The 22,712-nt window shown below is 39.5% G+C and overlaps 4 protein-coding genes across 7 annotated transcripts; 3 read left to right on the top strand and 1 right to left on the bottom strand.

Annotated features, from left to right (window-relative positions):
* Positions 1–961: 961 nt before the first annotated feature.
* Positions 962–4,343, top strand: LOC142525529 (auxin response factor 17-like). 3 transcript variants are annotated; one of them, XR_012815086.1, is made up of 3 exons: positions 962–1,992; positions 3,044–3,786; positions 4,093–4,343. XR_012815086.1 is itself a non-coding variant. In XM_075629844.1 (2 exons), the coding sequence occupies exons 1-2, from the start codon at positions 1,027–1,029 to the stop codon at positions 3,725–3,727; spliced, it is 1,650 nt and encodes a 549-aa protein (XP_075485959.1). In that variant the 5' UTR covers positions 962–1,026; the 3' UTR covers positions 3,728–4,286. The 3 variants fall into 3 exon arrangements, 1 of the variants encoding a protein (XP_075485959.1); XR_012815087.1 differs by having other exon boundaries at positions 3,969–4,286; XM_075629844.1 differs by having other exon boundaries at positions 3,044–4,286.
* Positions 4,344–4,385: 42 nt separating this feature from the next.
* Positions 4,386–11,005, bottom strand: LOC142525528 (phosphoglucan, water dikinase, chloroplastic-like). Of its 2 annotated transcripts, none has more exons than XM_075629842.1 (19): positions 10,493–11,005; positions 9,629–10,250; positions 9,438–9,524; positions 9,227–9,358; positions 8,789–8,914; positions 8,524–8,702; positions 8,203–8,284; positions 7,858–8,025; positions 7,735–7,787; positions 7,358–7,566; positions 7,152–7,270; positions 6,859–6,929; positions 6,654–6,771; positions 6,480–6,566; positions 6,298–6,384; positions 6,148–6,224; positions 5,867–6,005; positions 5,674–5,788; positions 4,386–5,458 (listed from the first exon to the last, which is right to left on the bottom strand). In XM_075629842.1, the coding sequence occupies exons 1-19, from the start codon at positions 10,711–10,713 to the stop codon at positions 4,557–4,559; spliced, it is 3,594 nt and encodes a 1,197-aa protein (XP_075485957.1). In that variant the 5' UTR covers positions 10,714–11,005; the 3' UTR covers positions 4,386–4,556. The 2 variants fall into 2 exon arrangements, with proteins under 2 accessions (XP_075485957.1, XP_075485958.1); XM_075629843.1 differs by having other exon boundaries at positions 9,629–10,242; positions 10,488–10,621.
* Positions 11,006–16,291: 5,286 nt separating this feature from the next.
* Positions 16,292–19,454, top strand: LOC142524278 (uncharacterized). Its single transcript, XM_075628177.1, has 3 exons — positions 16,292–16,625; positions 17,579–18,076; positions 19,049–19,454. Exons 1-3 carry the CDS (start codon positions 16,350–16,352, stop codon positions 19,256–19,258), a joined length of 984 nt encoding a protein of 327 aa, XP_075484292.1. The 5' UTR covers positions 16,292–16,349; the 3' UTR covers positions 19,259–19,454.
* Positions 19,455–20,359: 905 nt separating this feature from the next.
* LOC142524276 (putative oxidoreductase At4g09670) lies at positions 20,360–21,673 on the top strand. Its single transcript, XM_075628176.1, has 2 exons — positions 20,360–20,890; positions 20,974–21,673. Exons 1-2 carry the CDS (start codon positions 20,429–20,431, stop codon positions 21,592–21,594), a joined length of 1,083 nt encoding a protein of 360 aa, XP_075484291.1. The 5' UTR covers positions 20,360–20,428; the 3' UTR covers positions 21,595–21,673.
* The last annotated feature ends 1,039 nt before the right edge of the window (positions 21,674–22,712 follow it).

Here is a 22,712-nt window from a genome sequence, read left to right as displayed (position 1 = left end):
AGCATTAGTGAAAAATAAAATTTTGGAACTTTACTTCAGAGACTGAAACAATCTGTATTTTTGTTCAATTTATTTATTATTTATGTCTGAAATGGATGAATTTCAGGTTACAAATTCCAAATCTACTTATTTAATAAAATCCACTTTGACAATTAATTTCAAATATCAAGTTATTTATTTGAATAATTGATCCGCAATCTTAATGTTTTTTCTCTGTCTATCTTTTTTACCAATAATTTTTATATCAACTTAAATTGAAATTTAACATACTGAATTAACATTAGAATATATGTTTGCGCGAATATCATGCGTGGATTTATTACGTTTTTTTTTTCCTTCAAAATTTAATATATATTATATATATAATATTATAATAGAAAATTACAAAAAACGTGACATGAAACATGTTTCTGGGCAGGTGGGGGCTTACTTGTCAATTCGACTGACATGTTTTGTTCTCACAGTGTTAATTATTGTTGTTTAGTATAACATTTGAGGGTGATAGCAATTTCATTGCACGCGCTTTTTGTTAAAATATTAGTTCTAACCAATTCCCTCTTTTTTTAAAAAAAATTTGAAATTAGAAACTCATCTCAAATTTAAAATCTTTTTATTAAAATTAAAACAAATAATCAATACCATAAGATATTCCACACATATTCATATAAAAATCACTAAACGTCAATTTATTTTTTAAAAACCATACTGATACATTATTTGTTAACTTAGATTTCCATCCATAATATGAAATTACTGATTTAATATATTTGTTTGCTGAATAATAATAGGGTTGTGTGTATCCCAAGTGCGAAGAAGCGCGTGGACAATATAGTTTGCTGGAAGACAGTTATGACGTCGGCTCGCACACATTCCCGTAATTCCCAGACAAAGGCGAGGGTATTTTTGCAACAATATAAATATCAAACCCTTGCCTCCCCTCACCCCCTTGGCTCTGCCTCTTCACTCCCCACTTTCCATACGTAATCTATACATACACAAATACGTACACGCCTCCCACCGCCGCCGATGTCTAACCACGCCACCGCCTCCGAGGTTGACGCCGGAGTTTGGCTCGCAATTGCCGGTTCATCCGTACAAATCCCATCCCCTCACTCCTACGTCTACTACTTCCCGGAAGGTCATATCGAACATTCCCCTTCTCCCACCATCGTGAATTCCGGTATTCCCCTTAAAAGGCCATTGATTTTCTGCCAAGTTCTATCTGCTCGTTTACTCTCGAGCCATATCTCCGACCTGGTCTTCGCCAAAATTCTTCTGCAGCCACTTCACCCCCACGTGCAACGCGCGGCGAATCGCCATGGCAACGGCGATGACATTCAAAACGGCGTGGTCTCGTTTGCGAAGATTTTGACTCCATCGGATGCTAATAATGGCGGAGGGTTTTCTGTCCCGAGATACTGCGCGGAATCGATTTTTCCACCACTCGACTTCGAGGCTGACCCCCCTGTCCAAAATTTGACGATGAAAGACACCAATAACAATGCATGGGAGTTTCGACACATCTATCGGGGCACACCACGCCGCCACTTGTTAACCACTGGTTGGAGCAAGTTTGTCAATGCCAAACGCCTCGTTGCGGGAGATTCCACTGTGTTTATGCGGAAAGAATCCACTGCCGAGCTCTTCATTGGAGTAAGGAGAGCCGTTCGATTTGGCAACAAAAACGCATGGACCTCTGCCGAAAGCACTTCCAATGGTAGCAAGGATGAGGTGATGGAGGCGATGGAGAAGGCGGCGAAAGGAATGGCATTCGAGGTGGTGTATTATCCTAAGGCTGGATTGCCGGATTTTGTGGTGAGCGCGGAGAGGGTGGAAGATGCATTGCGGATTTGCTGGAGCCCTGGAATGCAGGTGAAAATGGCAGTAGAGACGGAGGATACGTCGAGGATGACATGGTATCACGGAACCATAACGGCTGCCGGGTCACCGGAGGCCGGGCCATGGCGTGGTTCTCCCTGGCGCATGCTCCAGGTATGATACGATTCAACTGTACATTTATGTTGATTTTATATGATACTCTTGGGTGGATATTTATCTTGATTATGAGATTGTATAACAGTAGATTATTATTTTTCCTTTCTGGATTCTTTTGCCATTATTTGTGCGTTGAGTAAGTTTTAATGTTAGCTACAGTGAGCATTGTTTTGATGTTTAGGACAGTTCCACATCATGCATGTTGGATTTCGGAGGTTGTATTTATGTTTCCGGTATTGGCTTGAGTTGATTATGGGCTGTCCGGTCGATATTATGTTCTCTATGTTTTGTTTTTTTCTTTTTCCTAGAAAAAAAAATTTGGTCGTATGCCTTATCTTCTATAATTAATGATGTAAAAACTATTAAAAAATTCTCTAATTTACTGTTTAATGTATTGAACGGATTGTAAGAAAGGTTTATAGGCTTTGTTTCTGTTACCGACGTTATGCAATTCAGGACTGCTGCATGATATATGTTGCAATAAATTGGATTTGTTTCATTGTTCAGAAGATGGAGGCGGACAGGCGGTGATTGGATATTTAGAGCATTGCCCTGAAACATGGTTTGATTTGTTATGTTATATTTGAGTCAATGATGCCCTGTGATTGATTTGGTTAGATGCTATATAATCATGCTTAATTTCAAGCTCTTGTATTTGGGATTTTAGGTGTAAAGTCAAACTCGCTTTGTAAGATTTGCTGGATACGGAAATCAATGTGTTTAGGTCATGCGTACAGTTTGACTTTATGTTCGAACTACAAGAAAATGTTCTGAAATTGTCAGATGACTCAAACGCATATGTCTAGCAGTTATCATTATGTGAAATGGATAAACTGGCAGTGTATTGGAAACCCCAAGAGTTTCAAACTTCGAACTTGCATAGGATGATGTCTGCGTTTGTTTCTTCTTGCTGGTGATTTTCTTTTTCTTTTTTATTCTGTTTTCATCAAGTCATCCCAGTACTTTTAGTGAATACTGCAAGACAACGTGACATTCAATAGCTTCCTACCACCCTCTTGTTCTGAAGTTCTTTAATTTTCTCATGTAGGTAACATGGGATGATGCTCAACCCCTGCAGAACATGAACAGATTGAACCCTTGGCAAATCGAATATGTTCTGCCTTTGCCACAGCTTCATTCTCCATTTCCTTATCATAAGAAATTAAAAGTCCTCCAGCATCATGGAGAGGCAAATTGTTATGTCCCTATGAACGAGATAACTAATGCAATGGCAGAGAATCTGAACTCGTCCGTGTTCAATCATTCTTCTTTTCCTGCTAGCATGCAGGGAGCCAGGCGAGATCAATGTTGTATATCCAGTTTGTCCAACTCCGAGAGTGACAACTCCCTCCAGACTTTCGCCAACCTACTTACAAATGGTGCAGATTCAAATTCGAAACCAGTCTCTGCAGCTCTGAACATTAAAAACTCACCTCTGCACAACTTATCATCAAGTAGTCAGAACAGCGATCAGTTCTGTGGCATTGGGTCATCTGGACAGCAAGGACATTCTTCTTCAAGTCCAATTGGTGGTCATTCATTTCAATTGTTTGGAAAGATCATCGAGATATCCAAGCCTGCGGAACGTGGTTTGCGCAATGAGGATTGTCGCACAGATGGTGAATACAAAGAAAATAGTATTATCAGCAACCAACCGAATTCTTCTCCTAGTCGGAATAGCAACGGAGTGTTTGTAGGCCTTATTATCAATTCTGAAAAGCCTCAGCTTTAAAAAGAAGCACGTTCTAAATCAACTAGAAACTCTCTTTTTGGCAATTCGAAGCTGTACAGGTAACTCCAAGGATTCCTTATTTTTACTACTAGAAGAGTTCCAAATATAATTTTCTTGGTAATGGTTAAGTGGAGAAAACTTATAAAAAACATCTATTTGTTTTTGGTTTGCATTCTTACGTAGCAGACTTTGATCTTTGTTCTTGCTAAGCTATCTTGATCTCTGTTTTCCTTTTCTGAAGGTGATTTTCTACCCGCTTCACAAGAAAGAGCTTCTTATCAGTTCGTATGAACTGTTCTTGGCATTTGTCGTGGTTGATAACCGCAGTTTTTTATTTGATGGTTTTTTGTTTTCAATTTCTGCAGTTACTTTCAACAGGAATTTGACCGGAAATCTAACCCCTTCAACAGCACAAGCAAATTCTTCTCTATGTTCTTTTGTAAATGTTTAGGCTTGGTTACCAACGTCGTGATTCAGACTTGCGCCTTAAAGATTGCTTTGTTTAGTTACCATTTTAAGGAGTTGTGCAATTTAATCCAACATTTTTGTTCGAACTTGATTTGAACATAGACATCTCTATATCGCAGTGCTTATTTTGAAATGATGGTCTTTAAATTATCGCAGTGCTTATTGTGAAGTGATGATCTTTAATCGATAATTTTCGTAAACACTACTTGAGAGGGCAAAATTTGTTAATATCATGTATCAACTGTCATATAGAATTATGCATCCGTCATTCTAAAATATAATGAACGATGGATGGTCACGAACTTCGTGGCATGTTGGTATGACTTGGCCCTTGTATTCCTCTTTCCAAATGCAATCATCTTTATCGCGGTTGAGGCCTTGTCTGCACGATATATATGTCTTTTCCAACCAAACAACCTTCTACATCCTGCGGACAACCAAACTTCTGCTCCAGGAAGAAACCAATGGCACCGAGTCGCTGCCCGAGCTGTTGTCTATAAACTCTGTCCACCGTCAAGGGTTCCTTGCTGTAATCTGCGGTTAACTGCATCACTTCTCCGTCAGCAGGGCCGCTGCCTCCCACCACCAACTCAGTGCTGAAATTGGCAAATGCCAATGTCTTCACTGTGCCTTCAAACTTCCCGCACGAGAGACGCCAAGGAGTTCCTCTCGTACCTGAAGCCAGAGTTTCCCCGAGACCTGGAGCAATTTCAGCCTCCACCAGACTATGATCATTGTCTGTAGGGCTAAGGGTATGTAGCACAAAAGACAGGTCCGGAGACAACATTTCTTGCACCAGAACAGCCATCACAGCCTCAGCCTGGCGCACGCCAGCAGCCCTGCGGCTTAGAACTGCCCTGCGTGTGTACAATGACGCCCAAACACGGGTGACAGCACGTCCAAATATGATTGGATTCAAAGGGCTGATGTTGGGAATGGATTCATAAAGCCCTGCAGCTGACATTCCGGCCAAGTCCTCCACATTTGCACTGGAACGGACTATTAAGCGTGCTGTTGTGGGGAATATTTGTGATAACCTGTCGATGATTGCTTTTGAAGGGTTTAAAGAAGATACAAGCTCCTGTAATTCGTCACAGAGTTTATCGAGTTCTTTGTCCACTTTTGCAGTTTCAATGCTTTCAAGAAGGGATCTGTAGGTCTCTAATGATCCACTGTTTTCCAGAGCCATTTCCATCGAACCGAATGGTATCACTGCTCCAGAAGGGACTTTAAATGACGTCGGAACTCCTTGTTCATTGTACACTGCAATTTTTAAAGGGAAACTTCATCGTTAGTTTATCAGATGCAACGGGTTGTCCAAGGTTCAGGTGGCAAACCTAGAAATTTAGCTGACTGGAGCGGTGAAACTTATTACATATGAAATTTCAATATTTGGTTACTGGATACATGCAGCTCCTTCCCGGATATAGTTACCACGAAAGATGCTACCAGACAACTCTAAGTACAAATTATATTACCTTTATTTGAACTAACTGCTAATGAAGCTAGGCTTCTGCAAGCTGTAGCTTTTCCACCTGCGCTTTCTAGATCAGCATCTTCAAGCAGCATAACGCCTGCTTCAGCTGGTCGACCCTGAAAGACAAAAAGTTCTCTCAAAGTTGGTTAAAACATCCAGACAACTGTTGCAGCAAATTAGACGTAATGACTTACAGAGAACTTGATTATTCGCGATGAGTGACTATTATCAGTCGAGTTTCCAGTGGATGTTTGTTTTTCCAATGTGATGTTGCCATTTCTGCTATCTGATAAAGATGGCGTCAAAGTGACACCAGTTGTTGATGCCTCTAACCTGAAATACAAAGCGCATAAAGCTTTGGAGAAAAAACAAAACACAACAGAAAAAGATAGTCCAAGGCCGTGGGTCGACCCAAAATATATTAAATTGTCTCGCATAAATTAAAATTCTCTTGGAATATGACAAAAAATATTACTCGACAAATTTTCCATCCAGTGTTTTGATATATGCAACTTTCTCATCATCCTCACAGGTCACAAATACAACCTTCTCCTGCAGTTAAAGAACCAACTTTGGGTGCCATTTTTCATTGAAAAAATTCAAAATTCCTATGGTCCAGACTTACTTGTCGAGCCCGAACACCAAGATGAGAGAGATGAGGCAGCTCCTGCATCAGTATGACTCCAGTAACATTTACCCCAGCAGATGTTACCTATCCAGTAGGTCGCCATCAAAACTTAATCTTAAATGTAACTGAAATCTATCCGAATATCATCTTGATATTTGTTTTCTTAACAATTAATTTACCTCTTCATCTCCATCAGCTTTGTTAACCACAAGAATAACCGGTCCTGTTATAGTCGATGGAACTGATCCTGGTTCAATGTTCTCCAACTGAGATGCAGTTTAGTGACATGTAAGGTCATAACAATCACATGTGCACGTATACTCTCAAGTGTCTTTTCAGGCACGAGATAGTACCTGGACGAGAGTTCCAAAAGCATATCCAGGAACAAGAATATCCCAGCCCTCAGAACCAAGAACCTTTCTTACAGCCTTCAAAAGAAGAGTGCAGAATTTCGAAACCTGAAATATCACGCTGTTTTCCATTGAAAATTAGACGCCTGAGTAGGGTTTCTTTTAGAGGATGGGTTATGTTAAACTGCACTCAGTTTGATAATTGTACCCTGCACGAATTTCAGCTTCCGCATATGTCCTCACTGTATATTCAGGAATCCCTAAAGCTTTTCCAAGTATCTGCAAGAACCAAGAGTCATAGATTCAGGTTCTTCTATCGCGAACCCGAAATTAAGAAGGCAGGCAATGGTTGAAGATTTGAAACCAGGAATATATTTGATATTAGATTCACCGCATCAAAAGATACATATATATTCAAATGAATTATGAGGAATTATTAATTATTAAATAAGTACAAACATGAATTATTATTGCTCACGAGATGCAAAAATGTTCATCTACCTGCACATTTCGAGGGAATAAATTAAGAAGTTCCTCGGAATATTCTTCTGTCAATCTTTTAGCTCTATCAAGTGTAGCTTTAAGCCTCAATCCCCATATTCTCTTCCCATCCTCAATGCCTTTTTACGGTTAACAAAATAGATGGTAGAAAAAATGGTATGGTTAAAAACAACAAATTTTATGAGTTTTATGAAGAAACAAGATACCTTCGTTTTCCAAAAGGAGTTTCTTTTGCCATGCCTGAAGTTCATTTCCGATGGCAATGCATTCTTCAGGCTTCCAGCCAGATAAGCCAACCTGATGGATACTGATGACTAGAGCATCAATTGGATCGGTCCAAGAATCAGCTTTATTTTGCTCTATGTTTTCCGCAAGCCAAATGGCTCCTCCCCTAGCTTCAAGTGCATTTAGAAATCTATACAGTCCATTCGAAATAGAAAGAATTTGATTGTCATAGACCACCAAAAGACCATATTTTAATCACATCTTGCAAAACAAAATATGTATACATAATATCAGATGGACAGTAATAATTATTATAAACTAATATTCTTGATATTTTTGTAAAAATGCAGTGGTCTACCTGCTAACAAGAATAAAGGCATAGTCTTCGAGTCCAATCTCACAAAGACGCCACTGCAATGTGCGAACACATATATTAACACAGCATTTGGATATTATGGAGAAATAGCTAAGTTAAATTTGCCTTTTGGCGCATTGCTATTGCAGCATCAGGAGCATCGTTTCGAAGACCACTTTCAAGACCCTTTATAATTTCTTTGCGAAGATTATTCATAGCTTGAATCATTTTCATCAACACACTTATCCATCCATTTTCTGCAATATTATCACTTCCATCCATATTATCCAAAACCTGAAAAATAATCTCTAATATTTGAGGTGTGAATGAACACATACCCAAAGCAACGTATCGAAAGATGTTAATATTGAGACGTGTAAATAAGTTTCGTCTAACACATTTAACACATCAATTTTAGTTCCAGGGAACTATCAAACTACAATATTATAATCCAACGCTGAAAAGAAATACCTTTTTTGACTCTAGAAACAAAGGCAAAGTTTCCGAGCTCTGATCCAATGAATCTCTTATTGATTCCAGCTGTTCCTCAAGACTTCATTGACGTGAAAACATCAAAAGATGGTTAACCTAAAATTCCACTATCCAAGAAACACAGATATTATATTGTATATACACATGATAACATTTATTCGAAAAAAGTCCAGACCAGCTTTTAAAAAAAAATTAATTTTGAATCTGAATAATTCAATGCAAAACTCAGAAAGAACAATATCAGATATGGCACTTCTTTATTGATATAGGCTGTGATTTATAAAATGAAACGGGTCTTACTTTCCAGCATTGAAAAAATCTTTAAGTTCTCGATGAAATATCTTGAATTGCTCAATGAATGATTCACTATATTCTCCAGGTCTCTTGGTAATTCTTGCAAGCATTGCTTCTGTGGCTACTAAATCTTCGGGACCAGCATTTCTGTGAAGCTTGTTTTGTATTGTGTGCTTAATTTCTTGCTGAAATGTTTATTTTATTATGTCAGTAACTCAAATTTTCCACGCATGATAAAAAAAAGATTAAAAGAGCATTTCCAGTGAATAACCTTAAGATCGTGTGGGATATCATTCCTATGAGCAATATCCCTTATTCTAGTCAAGGGAACTGATGCGGTGAACTCTGCCTTAAAAGACGGCAGACAAGGATGAATCTTGCGGATAACAAGTGTTTCCTGTGTAAAATAAGAGCATCAAATCCATGTGGATAAACAATGACATAATAAAATAAAATCCAAAGAAAAAATGAAAGTGTATAATGAGTTAGCTATATGATATTAAGTTATCCTCATATATGAAACTACAAATATCATGCAAAACTGACAAAAGATAATGATAACAATCTATATTAGTTAAAGACAGTAGGATTACTTTTGTATTTAAACTATATAATATCACAGCAATGGTGGTTCCAAACTAATTAAACAATTTCAACGAATCTGATGGAGTTTAGGTTAAATTGCTTCTAAAATTACAAAGAAGGAAACCTGAGGTGAAGTATCTTTTCTGGCAGAAATTCTCTCCAATTCGCGAAAAATAAGTTTTGAAATCTCAGCATGCCTGTTTGGCCGGTGATGACCGCCATCTTCAAAGCAAGCAATTTGACCAGTGTTTATCCACTGCATAAAAACGATATGATCAGGTAAGTGTACAGCTAGTTGCTCAGAGAACCAAATTAAATACGAAAATTAATAAAACCTTTAGATAAATTGCTGAATATATGAGAGCCTCCAAGCGCTTTCCATTCTCAATATTCTCAACCACGAGCTCCCGTATGACCTCAAGCTGAAAATAAGAAATGCAGAAAATAATAGTCGTAACAAGAAACTACAAATTGGCCAAATGAGACTTCAGTAGAGGTTTCACAAGCTTTAAGAGGCTCAAAATACCTTACGCCACCAGTTCCGAGCACGCTGATCACCTTCCAACAACTTCAAAGGAACCCCTTGTAGCCCCGATATGTCCCAGTTTCTCTTCCTTTCTGCATCAAAATGATCTTTTGAACGCACAAATGAAACATCCTTACCTTGCCATTGCTCCACAAATGAACTGGGGGTAACCACCTCTTCTAGTGCATCACGGATAACATTTCCATTTTCATTTTCCTCCTCCAAAACTCCTTCATATTCCTCCTCCAACAGTAGCACTTCTACTTGCTCGTTAGTCGAGTCCCACTTACAATTTATACTGAAACTTCCCCTCTCTGGCAGCTTTAGAGTACGGTTGTTACCGGTTTCCCAATTCAAGTCTTTATCCTTTCCTGCTATCGCAAATTTATATTCAAGGGGCTCTTCATTGATCTTTAGTTCCAAATCACAAACCCAACCATTTTCCGTCCAGTCCATCATCACCATCTCCGTCCAAAATCCTAATTCTTTGGCAGATCCCAAAATCGCAACATGTTCCCCAAATTCAACTTGATGATCTAGCCTAACTTTTAGCTTAACTTTGTTACCACCAGACTTTTTAAGCTGATATTCCTTTTCATTTCCCCTCTTCATTTCTTCATCACTAAACCAACAAAAGATGAAAAAAAATGTGACCAGCTCGAGTTTTGACAGAACTAAAAATACATTGTTATAAAAATAGCACGTCTAACAACTTTTTTTTTTTTTTTGCTTTAGTTTGGATCACGAGTCTGAGTTTCAGGGGCATGAAGGAAATAAGGCTTGCCTTGTTCTCAGATTCAATACATATTTTCCTACTACAGATAGGTACACACAATTAGTGACAAGAAAGTGAAAAAACTTTACCTGGTTTCAACTGAAGAAACAGCGGAGACAAACGGTTTAAGAAAATTCCTGTTGATGGGTCTGACAGAGAATGAGCGAAAATTTCTTCTAAACGGCAGGAAACTTGAAGGTTTCTGACGAAGAAATTTAATGGAAGAACAATTCTGAGGTAATCTATCTAATGAGGCAATATTTCGAGAAAAAGAACAAAATTTGCTGTGCAACACACCAGAACATTCCATTTCCGCAGTTAAACAACATAAATTTCAAGAAATCTGCAACCTTTAGCTGTATATATAAATATGAGTAATGACTGAATTTGAAATCTTGATTGAATTGGGAAGCGGAAAAATTTACGGGCGAACACGTGGAGGGAGGAAAACTATTGTTGATATTGATAATCAACGCAGTACTAGTACCTCCATTCCCATGAATGAACCTGGGAACTTGTACAAGAATCGAGGCTTTGATTGAAAGATGAGACTTAATTTTTTTCCCTTTTAATAAAAAACTTCAAGACTATATTTTTAGAGCTTGAGATAGTTTTCCTTAACGTGATTTTTTATTTATTAGTTTTTTTTTTTTTTTTTGCAATTGGATTTTTTCCCTTGTTTTCTTGACCTTTCTTTCTCATTCCCCCCTGCCTTCCCACAGGAGCCATCAAGATATTCGTACAGAAATAATGCACTTTAATATCTCTCATTTCTTTATATTTTTGATTGTTTTAGCTAATATCTGCTCTTACTAAAAAAAAAAACCTAATATCTGCTCACTTATATTAGATTATTTTAAATTTTCAAGTAAGTGTAAAATTAAGGAGCATAAAGATTTTAATTGAGGGTGAACATGATTACGTGACTTTTACAAGAGTATGCTTTTACATAGTTTTTGGGATGATTTTATCGGAAAATTTCGATCATAACTTATGCGATCCGGGTGAAATGGACGAGCAGGGTCGGGTGGTCCATCGGATCTGCTATCAAAATGATGAAAGAAATCAGAGCAATGTAGATATCTGAACCAGAAGCTTCTTTCTCGGGCGGAGAGGATTTCCTGCACTCAAGAAGGTAACCACGTGAATGGGCGTCGGAGGGGTGTCCGGCGTGGCCACTCCGATGCTTAATTCAGTGAATGATTCAAGCCAAGAACCAATGTAACCAAGTGATGATTGTGATATTGGTGTGAATAAATGAATGTAAATGTAAAGAGAGAACCTGGTATTTATAGTAAGAGAAGTAATAATGACCTCGTTCTCCGTGCTACCTACTAATTATAGTAGGACGGCTGAGCACACCCTATATTCTGACATGTCAAATCTCATACTGGTCACATCCAGCCCATCTGATTTTGTCAACCCATCGGCCTGGTGTCAGAGATGGGACAGTCGCCCACATCCTATTCTGCTAGTATACTCGAGTGCGATGCTCATATCGAGGTGGCCCGGGTAGAAAGTTCCCGGGAGTTTGAACGAGAGCCCGGGCGTCCGGTAGCCCGGGGAGGAGACGTCCCGGGCATTCACCCGCCCGGCTCCTGATGAACTCTTCCTGCCGACTTGTCCTGATTCTGGCCATCCATCCAGTATCCTGGGTCGTCCATGCCCCGGGCACAAGAATCGTCCATGACTCGGGTACAACCCGGGTTATCCCGAGGGTATCATCACTCCCTCCTTAAATAGTCGGGTTAGAGTCAGACTCGCTGTTCCGATTAGTCTTGTGTGCCCGATCATGGAAAATATTTAGTTTGTCTGTAAAAGCATCGGGGGCTTCATGTATCCCAGAGATGGGATGAGATGCCGGGAACTTACGTCTCCCGGGCTTGATGAATGATCAAAGTGCGGAGCCCCGAGCCAGGGTACGAATCACTAGGCCAGGGTACGGGTCCCTGGACTTAATAGATAACCAGGGTGCGGAGCCCTGGCCTTCATGAATGGTCGAGGTACGGAGCTCCGAGCCAGGGTACGGATCCCTGGACTTAATAGATAACCAGGGTGCGGAACCCTGGCCTTCATAAATGGTCGAGGTACGGAGCCCCGAGCCAGGGTACGGATCCCTGGGCTTAATAGATAACCAGGGTGCGGAGCCCTGGCCTTCATAAATGGTCGAGGTACGGAAACCCAAGCCAGGGTACGGATCCCTGGACTTAATAGATAACCAAGGTACAGAGCCCTGGCCTTCATGAATGATCGAGGTACGGAGTCTCGAGCCAGGGTACGGATCCCTGGGCTTAATAGATAACCAAAGTGCGGAGCCCTGACCTTCATGAATCGTCGAGGTACGGAGCCCCGAGCCAGGTACGGATCCCTGGACTTAATAGATAACCAGGGTGCGGAGCCCTGGCCTTCATGAATGGTCGAGGTACGGAGTCCCGAGCCCGGGTACGGATCCCTGGGCTTAATAGATAACTAGAGTGCGGAGCCCTGGCCGTCATGAATGGTCGAGGTACGGAGCCCCGAGCCAGGGTACGGATCCTTGAACTTAATAGATAACCAGGGTGCGGAGCCCTGACCTTCATGAATGGTCGACGTACGGAGCCCCGAACCAGGGTACGGATCCCTGGACTTAATAGATAATCAGGGTCCGGAGCCCTGGCCTTCATGAATAACCAAGGTGCGGAGCCTTGGGCCGGGGAGCATGTCCCAGGACTTGGGAATGGTCGATGTGCGGAGCCCCGAGCCAGGTTTGAGAACCTTGGGCTTATATAATATGCCGGGGCCTTGTGTCTCCGGGACTTAAGATAATGTGACGAGGCCTCGTGTCTCCCGGACTTAAGATAATGTGACGGAGCCTATTACCTCCCAGGCTTAAGATAATGTGCCGGGGCCTCATACCTCCCGGACTTTAGATAATGTGCCGGGGCCTCATACCTCCCGGGCTTAAGAGAATGTCCCGGGGCCTCATACCTCCCGAACTTAAGATAATGTGCCGGGACCTCATACCTCCCGGACTTCCAAGAATGTGTCGGGGCCTCATACATCCTGGACTTTAGATAATGTGCCGGGGCCTCATACCTCCCGGGCTTAAGAAAATGTGTCGGGGCCTCATACCTCCCGGACTTTCAAGAATGTGCCGGGGCCTCGTACCTCCCGGACTTTAGATAATGTGCCGGGGCCTCCTACCTCCCGAACTTAAGATAATGTGCCGGGGCCTCGTACCTCCCGGGTTTAAGAGATTTTGCTTTACCTGCTGTATTAGTTTTATTAAAAATTAAATCACTAACCTGGAAATATTGAATCCGAATTCATTTCCGGTAGAGTGAAACTTCTTTGGTTGAACTAAATTAGGTGACTAATATAGCTGTATGCTACTGAGTGCATAGCAAATGCTCTTCATGCCCATCCGAGATAGCTGCTGAGCTTTGAGCCCATATGAAATCCACATATAAAATCTGAGTGCCGAGCTGGTCGGACTTGTATGTTTACAAAGCATAGTTGGGCTTATTTTTGAATGGAAACCATATCTACGTCTTGAGCTCAATTTCCCACAGACGACGCCAATGATGCGATCCGGGTGAAATGGACGAGCAGGGTCGGGTGCTCCACCGGATCTGCTATCAAAATGATGAAAGAAATAAGAGCAATGTAGATATCTGAACCAGAAGCTTCTTTCCAAGGCGGAGAGGATTTCCTGCACTCAAGAAGGTAACCACGTGAATGGGCGCCAGAGGGGTGTCCGGCATGGCCACTCCGATGCTTAATTCAGTGAATGATTCAAGCCAAGAACCATTGTAACCAAGTGATGATTGTGATATTGGTGTAAATAAATGAATGTAAATGTAAAGAGGGAACCTGATATTTATAGTAGGAGAAGTAATGATGACCTCGTTCTCCGTGCTACCTACTAATTATAGTACCACGGCTGAGCACACACTATATTCTGACTTGTCAAATCTCATACTGGTCACATCCAGCCCATCTGATTTTGTCAACCCATCGGCCTGGTGTCAGAGATAGGACAGTCGCCCACATCCTATTCTGCTAGTATACTCGAGTGCGGTGCTCATATCGAGGTGGCCCGGGTACAAAGTTCCCGGGAGTTTGAACGAGAGCCCGGGCGTCTGGTGGCCCGGGAAGGAGACGTCCCGGGCATTCACCCGCCCGGCTCCTGATGAACCCTTCCTGCCGACTTGTCCTGATTCTGGCCATCCATCCAGTATCCTGGGTCATCCATGCCCCGGGCACAAGAATCGTCCATGACTCGGGCACAACCCGGGCTATCCCGAGGGTATCATCAATAACATAAAAGCAATGCTCATATTCAATGACCTTATGTTACGCTTTGATTGAATTTTCGATATAATAATCACAAAAATGGAAGCAGAAAAGTCGAGTTAGATCTTAGAACTATAATATTAAAGCATAGGAAGAAATTTTAGCATTTTTCCTGTAAAGAATTAGTTTCCTCACTATATGTGCTTTAAGAATTAACGCAAATATTTCCCCCGTCATTGAATGCTGAGAGAATTTGGGATAATAATATTCGAAATTAAATGGATGAATTGTGAAAATGGTCTTCATGGGCTCAATTATAAATTATTAGCGGCCCACTATTTCGGTACTTATCTAAATTTAATGCTCACCTCCTGATTATTGGGCCTAGTAGCCCATGTATCATTTACATGGAGGATACGAAATAGCCCATTTCATGAATTTAAATGGTTCAAATCCGACCCGTGAATTTTATTTTCTGTTTAATTCATTTTTTAACTCTTCAGATTGATATGGAATTCAAATAATAATTTCAGCAATTATGAAAATACAATTTATTGTTTTTCTTCTATTTTTTTAATTGTGATTTTTAATCATAAAAATATGGTTCGGGAAAGATAACGGATCCGATCAACTAAATACTGATTGCAATAATCGCATAATTCTGAACATCTACTCACGAGTGACTTACTGGAAAAATTAAAAATCTCATTATCTCTAGAATTTATATTTATATAATAAATCAATAAAATGCACTCTGCTATATAGAGGGATCTTCTAAAAAAGGGTCTCCTACAAACTACTATAATCAAATTTGGCTTTAGATTAAGTTATATTATAGCCTTAGATTCCAAATATATTATTTAGACTCTTTTAATACAAACAAACAAGCATATTAAATAGAGCACATATCACAATATGATTATACTATAATTTATTAGAAAATATTAACTTTATGAAAGCATTATTATTAATATAATAAATTATATAAATAACTAATAAATTTGAAAATAAATTAAAAATGAAATGCGGGATTTCCATATAAAAAAAAATTGTTGAACAAGTAAACGATAAAGCTAGAAGCCTTCATTATTAATGGTTGAATAATTGAGATTGAGAGAAAATTTTCGAAATAAAAATGATCTGAATTTAATATGACAAGTTAGTATTTAAAAGATAATTAATTATTCTAACACATGCTAAATAATTTTTATTTCACTAAATTGTAATTAATTGAGTTATTTGAAAAAGGTTAATCAAGGGTCTTTTAATTTTTTTTAAATGTTAACTACTTTATTATACAATAAAAGAAGATTATTTTTGATAGGAACTAAAATAATGAAATTATTTCCTAAAAAAAATAATGAAATTATTTATAATATATAAAGTTTTTTTGGAATACGGTCTCATAAATCTTTATCTTTGAGATGGTTAACCTATCAATATTCACAATAAAAGATAATACTTATAACATAAAAAGTAGCACTTTTTATAGATGACATAAATAAAATATCCATATAACAAAATACGACCACTTCACCGTATCACACGGATTTTTACCACACGGATTTTTACCTAAATATATATCCTCTTTTCATATAAGAACATATGGTGAAACGTATCACGCTCTCCGCCTCTTAAAAGTCTCTCAACTCTATTGAAACAAGAAAATCAATGGCAGCTTCAGCTTCTCTCCATACCACATTCTCCCTGAACACGCATCACCAATTCTCTCTTCATTTTTCCAGTCCCACAAAGTTGTTGTGTCTTCGACGGGATCAGCAACTTATTTTTTCAGGAAATCCCATTTCAAGAAATTGTTTTTCATTGTTTTCCACACTGAATTCGAATGGAAAAAGGGGGTATTCAAAGATTATTGAGCTTGAGACTAGAAGGCGCTCTTTTTTCAAGCCTTCTGTTTCAGCCCAGCAAGAGTCTCACCCCTACCAGGTACTTGCTTTGCCTTTCTAGCCGAAGCACGCAGACTTCTGAAGGTTTTGTGAGTTGTGCAATCGAATTGCGTTGGTCTAATTGTATACGCTTCTGTTATTTCTTTTGTTTATTAATTCTGGGATTTTAAAAAGTTTTCGAATTTAGTTATTTGGTAAATTAAGGAAAGTTAAAAAGGGATTTTGTGGATAATGGAACCTCGTTTTGTTGTCGGAAAATGTTAGAGGTTTCAGAAGATTTTTGGCTTTCTGGTCAAATAAAGCTGCGGAAGTACCTATGTCAAATTTTAAATGGTTGTTGGAGTATTGAAAAAACTAACGGGTGACTGCAGGGGTGTCACTTGCATCTTTGTTTGATTACCACTTAGGCCTGTTGTAAGCTAACCGGAAGAAAAAGCTCTGTTCTGGCCAAATTATTGGGGACCACTGAACTTGGATATAAGAGGATCAAGTTATGTTAGTTAGTGGTTCTCTGGCCAAAAAAACTACTGGTGACTGCAGGGATGGACCCAAGATTAGGGCAGAGCCCAGAGGAGGGGCAAACTAAGGGGAGGGATCGATCCCTCCCCCCCTGCCTGGTCTGCCGCTGTGTGACTCTGTTTGTTGTAAGAGTGGAGGCAGTTATAAGGGAAGAGCATTACATGAATTTATATGTACAGGAATTGCTAGTCATATATTCCACGGCAACTTAAAAGACTAAGATGCAACTGGTAGTTGGAAAAGATAGTTATGTAGAAGCCTTAAAACTGAATCGGCGTATTTTTAACTTCTATCATAAAAAATGTTGTGAAATTTTGATAGGTGTTGTCTTGTAGCTTTAAATCTTGTTGCAAAAGTATTTTTACTTGGTATTTATTGAAACTGTATTTGTTGTATTGAGACTTTCTACGAAACTAGTTTTTGAATGATTTTAGGGCTCTCATTATTTTTATTATATCCAAATCAAACTTTCAGAGAAATGGCAAAGATGGGTCTAGTTCCAATGATTTCCAAGAAGACAACAACGGTCTGTCCACTCTGAGGTCCCTTATCAAGGCATACAAGGAAGCCGTTTCAGTCGGTGATGAAAGGACTATATACGAAATTGAAGATATGTTATTCAAGGTGGATAAAGAAAATAAAGAGATGGTGGAGAGAATTTCAGCTTTGTCTGCGGAGATATCGTCGGGAAAGGAAAAATACATGCGTTTACAAGCAGATTTTGATAATTATAGAAAAAGAGCAGAAAGTGAAAGATTAACAGTTAGGAGTAATGCCCAAGGAGAAGTGATTGAGAGTTTGTTGCCCATGGTTGATAGTTTTGAGAGAGCCAAGCAACAGATAAAACTAGAGACTGAGAAAGAAAAGAAAATTGATACTAGTTACCAGGGCATATACAAGCAGTTTGTGGAAATTATGAGGAGCTTGCGTGTGACTGCTGTTCCAACTGTGGGCAAGCCATTTGATCCCTCGGTAAGACTAAAGTATCCCTCGTTTTCTTTTCTTTCTGACGATGTGCTGTGTACTTTATTTTGTGATATTCATGAGTTGGTTTGTCTATGGACAGCAAAAAGGTAGTAAATTTGGTGTTTCTTTTTAAAAATATATAATTGGCTTCTGGATTTATCTTCAAATCCTATAGAAATTACCTGTCAAAGGAAGTAAACTACAAAAACCCAAATATATATAAAATAAATTTGGACTGCCGGAGTTACATTTCCGCATTATGTGTATGTCAATCCGTGATATTGTCAAGACTTATTTAGTATATATCAGATTCCTTGGCCATCATGTTGGAATCAGTGATGAAATTAAGAATATCCAATTTGCTGCTGAAGGCACTTCTATGTTTCTCGTTTGCAAGTTTGGCACAATTTTGCTGATGGAAGCATTGTCTACTCATTTCTTCATTGGTTTAAGTTAATGCTATTGTCCCAGACAAGTTTATTTCTATATTGACACTTCAGAATGACTATCATTCTTAAACATCAGTCGAGTTTCCCAAGTGAGAAGGATTTGTCTTTTGGTTTTTGAAAACAAAACTAAGGCTAAGACGGTAATGCCTTCTTTTTGTAGGTTTTGAATAAATATTACGACTATTCTAGGGTTCTAATAAAGTTAATTAGTTAGAGAATAATATGGATTGTCCAAGGCTAATTGGTCTTATTGCTCACATTGCCTGAAACTGTTGTTTTTACCAAGTAGCAGCTACCAATGTGCCTTTCTATACTTGGCACCAGTTAATCTAAGCTCATGAGACATCAGAACTTGTAATGTTGTTGCCTCATATTAGTGGCAATAAACCCGGAGGTCAATCCCAGGCTTCGCGACTCTGTTTCGTGAGTACACTGGATATCTCTTGATTCAATTTGCTTTTAGATTTATGTGTAGAAGTATCTTGCATTTGGTTTCCTTTATCTAAATCAAGATTTCAACTGTGTACAGATGCATGAGGCTATTGCTCGCGACGAATCACATGAATTCAAGGAAGGAATTGTAATCCAAGAATTCCGTCGCGGGTTCCTTCTTGGAGACCGCCTATTAAGACCTGCCATGGTTAAGGTTTCATCCGGACCTGGTATAAGGAAACCTCCTGCAGTGCAAGAGAGATTATCTGTGCAGCCGCCCTCAGTTGTTGGTCTCGAAAACCCATAATTTACTCAAATCAAGCTATTATATTCTCTTTTTCTCTAGCTTGCAGAGGTGAGGGGGAAAGATCCCTGCTCCCGGTTTAGTGGCATACATGCGTGCAAGTTAGTTATTACACCATGAAATGGTATGTCTCTTGTCATGACTAAGACAACATTGCCATCCTAAAAAACACGTGGAAATGTTAACGAATTAGATATCAGTTAGTTGAGTAATTTAAGCGGGATTCAAATAGAAACTCGTTCGACTCGAGCTAATCCATCCGTGGACAGCTAATCCATCCGTGTTAAGAGTCCATGCCAATCAAAAGCAGTAAAAGTAAACATCTGAACAAGCAGGTGGCTTAATGTTCGGCTTGTTGTTCTTTAGGTTTAGTCCACTTGATTTTAAACCATGAACTTGTAATCTGAGCTATAGTCACCGTTCATGATGAAGGCCACTGCATTTCTCTATCATGAATCGAATATTTCTTAGAAACACTTGACAAGATTGAACGTATAAAATCTTCATATTCTTATTGTTTGGATTTGAAGAGTTCAAATTTAACTAGAACATAGCATGGATATTGAGGGAGGGAACTAGAATTTCATCATGTCTAACCACATGTGAAAAGGATTTGAATTAAATGTCCGAAATTTATTTGTTTCAAATCCCTCAATCCAATCGATATCTAAAGATGTGTCTGAGTGGGGGGTCCTTGATCCGAGTTAAATTTAGATTTCACTCGTAATTATTTTTTCATTCATAATAAAAGATATCAAATTCTTGTTTCTTGGAGCGAGCGATCTAAAATTTGAAGTAGGACGGAGAAGGTGTTTTGCAATTACAATGCATTGAATCCGTAAGAACTTCACGTGTCCTTAATTTTCTACCAATCTGCATAATTCGACACCATGAAAATTAAATGCTTAATATGTTGATGATTGGTAACTAGACCTTAAAATTGGGAGGAAATAGTGCTCAAGTACACGCACATTTTGTTACATGAGAAATTTAAAAAAAAAAAAAAAGTAATTTTGGGAAAAGAAAAATTCCATTTTTGCCTTTGCTTACGATAATGATTGAAACGACTTTGACGGAAGAAGATAAAATTCAGTTTTGGTTGGCTGTCTTCAAACGATTAAAGCTCTCTCTCTATATGTACAATGCACTCGAAACCTTCCTCCTAAATCCAAAATGGCTCCACCTCCGATCAAATTCGGAATCCTGGGATGCGCTGAGATAGCCCGAAAAATTTCCCGTGCAATTATCCTCTCTCCCAATTCTACCCTGTACGCAGTGGGCAGCCGCTCCATCGAAAAAGCTATCAAATTCGCTAAAGAAAACGGATTTCCGGAATCAGCGAAGGCGTACGGCTCGTACGATGCTGTCTTGAATGACCCAGAAGTGGACGTGGTGTACCTGCCGCTCCCCACCAGCATTCATGCCGAGTGGGCAGTCCGAGCTGCCCGCGCCAAGAAGCACCTACTGTTGGAGAAGCCAGTCGCGCTGAATGTTGAAGAACTTGACTTGATACTCGAGGAGTGCGAATCCAATGGGGTGCAGATCATGGACGGGACCATGTGGATGCATCACCCCAGAACAGCTAAGATTAAGGAGTTTTTGTCGGATCCGTCCTTGTTTGGTGAACTCAAATTCGTATGTTCATTCAAAATCAAAATTTTGTCACTTTGGTTTTTCCTCATCGAGATTGAGTTGATTCTCGTCTCGCTATTGTGCAGGTGCATAGCTGCTTTACATTTAAAGCGAATGACGATTTTCTTGTGGATAACATTCGTGTGAAGCCGGAACTCGATTCTCTTGGTGCTCTTGGTGACACAGGGTGGTACTGCATCAGGTCAATCTTGTGGGCAGCTGATTTCGAGCTCCCAAAATCCGTTCTTGCAATGCCCACCACCATTTTCAACAGCGCAGGCGTCATTGTAGCGTGCACCGCCTCTCTGCAATGGCAAGATGGGAAATCAGCCACCTTTCATTGCTCTTTCTTGGCCAACTTTACAACGGATTTAACGGCGATCGGCACAAATGGGAATTTGTACTTTAACGACTTTGTTGCCCCATTTGAGGAGAACAGGGCTTCGTTTTATACCGCTGAGAAATCTGAGATTTTTGAGCTCCAGAGAGGATTTGGTCCAAAACCAAACGAGCATATAGTTATGACAGAGCTTCCTCAGGAAAATCTAATGGTGAATGAGTTCTCTAGGCTGGTGAGTTGTATCAAATTTGACGGCGCGAAGCCAGAAAAGATGTGGCCTATCCTTAGTAGGAAGACGCAGCTTGTTCTGGATGCCGTTAAGGTTTCCATTGACAGAGGTCACCAGATTGTTGAGGTTGCAATATGATGAAAAAGTTTAAGAACTTCCAAAATTATGTGGAAATATATATAATCGAATCTGAATAAATGAGTGACGTTTTATCTCATCATATGTTTTGCTATCTTTGATCTTGTACGAACTGTAATTTCGACTTTATAATTGTATGCTACAAATTATTTGATACCAATTAAGAAATTGAGACAGAAAAAACTCTTATTCATATCGATTACATACACGTTACAAATATATATAGAGATACCTTTAGTCAATCTCCATCACACGTAATAAGCCTAGGAATATGGAAATACAATCATCAGTTCCTACTAATAAGCCTATACAAAAATATACTCTAATTTCCTCCACTAATGTAGCAAGACATATATACACAGAGTATTCTTTAATGCTATTCTTTAATGCTAATATTCTTCTATGCTTCAATACTCCCCCTCAAGCTGGATCCAAAAGATTGATGGATCCAAGCTTGCTCAAGAGCCTGTGGAACTGAGTAGTCGTCAATACTTTGGTGAACACATTGGCTAGTTGGTCATTAGAACGCTCATATTGAGTGTTGATTAATTTTGATTGAACTTGTTGACGAATGTAGTGACAGTCCACTTCAATATGTTTGGTTCTTTCATGGAACACGGGATTAGAGGCAATGTGCATAGCGGCCTGATTATCACAAAAAAGTTTCATAGGAATGGAGGTAGGACAGCCTAGATCAGAAAGAAGGCTGTTGAGCCAGACAAGCTCACAGGCTGCAGAAGCCATCGCACGATACTCGGCTTCAGCGCTAGATCGAGCAACCACATGTTGTTTTTTACTCTTCCAAGACACCAAATTACCGCCAACAAACATGCAATAACCAGTGGTAGAACGACGATCGAGTGCATTACCAGCCCAATTAGAATCGGTATATCCCATAATATTAGTGTGACCATTACGAGTCATGACTATTCCCCGACCAATCGTTCCTTTTAGATACCGTAAGATACGTTTTATCATGCCTAGATGTTGAATGGTTGGGGCATGCATATGTTGACTAACAAGACTAACTGCAAACGTAATGTCCGGTCTCGTGATAGTCAAGTAGATGAGCTTTCCCACAAGTTTCTGATAGTAACTTGGTGAGTCAAGGGCCTTTT

Source organism: Primulina tabacum, chromosome 14 (genome assembly GCF_025594145.1).
Source record: "Primulina tabacum isolate GXHZ01 chromosome 14, ASM2559414v2, whole genome shotgun sequence".
Lineage (NCBI taxonomy): Eukaryota > Viridiplantae > Streptophyta > Magnoliopsida > Lamiales > Gesneriaceae > Primulina > Primulina tabacum.
This window is presented reverse-complemented; position numbering and strand designations above follow the sequence as displayed.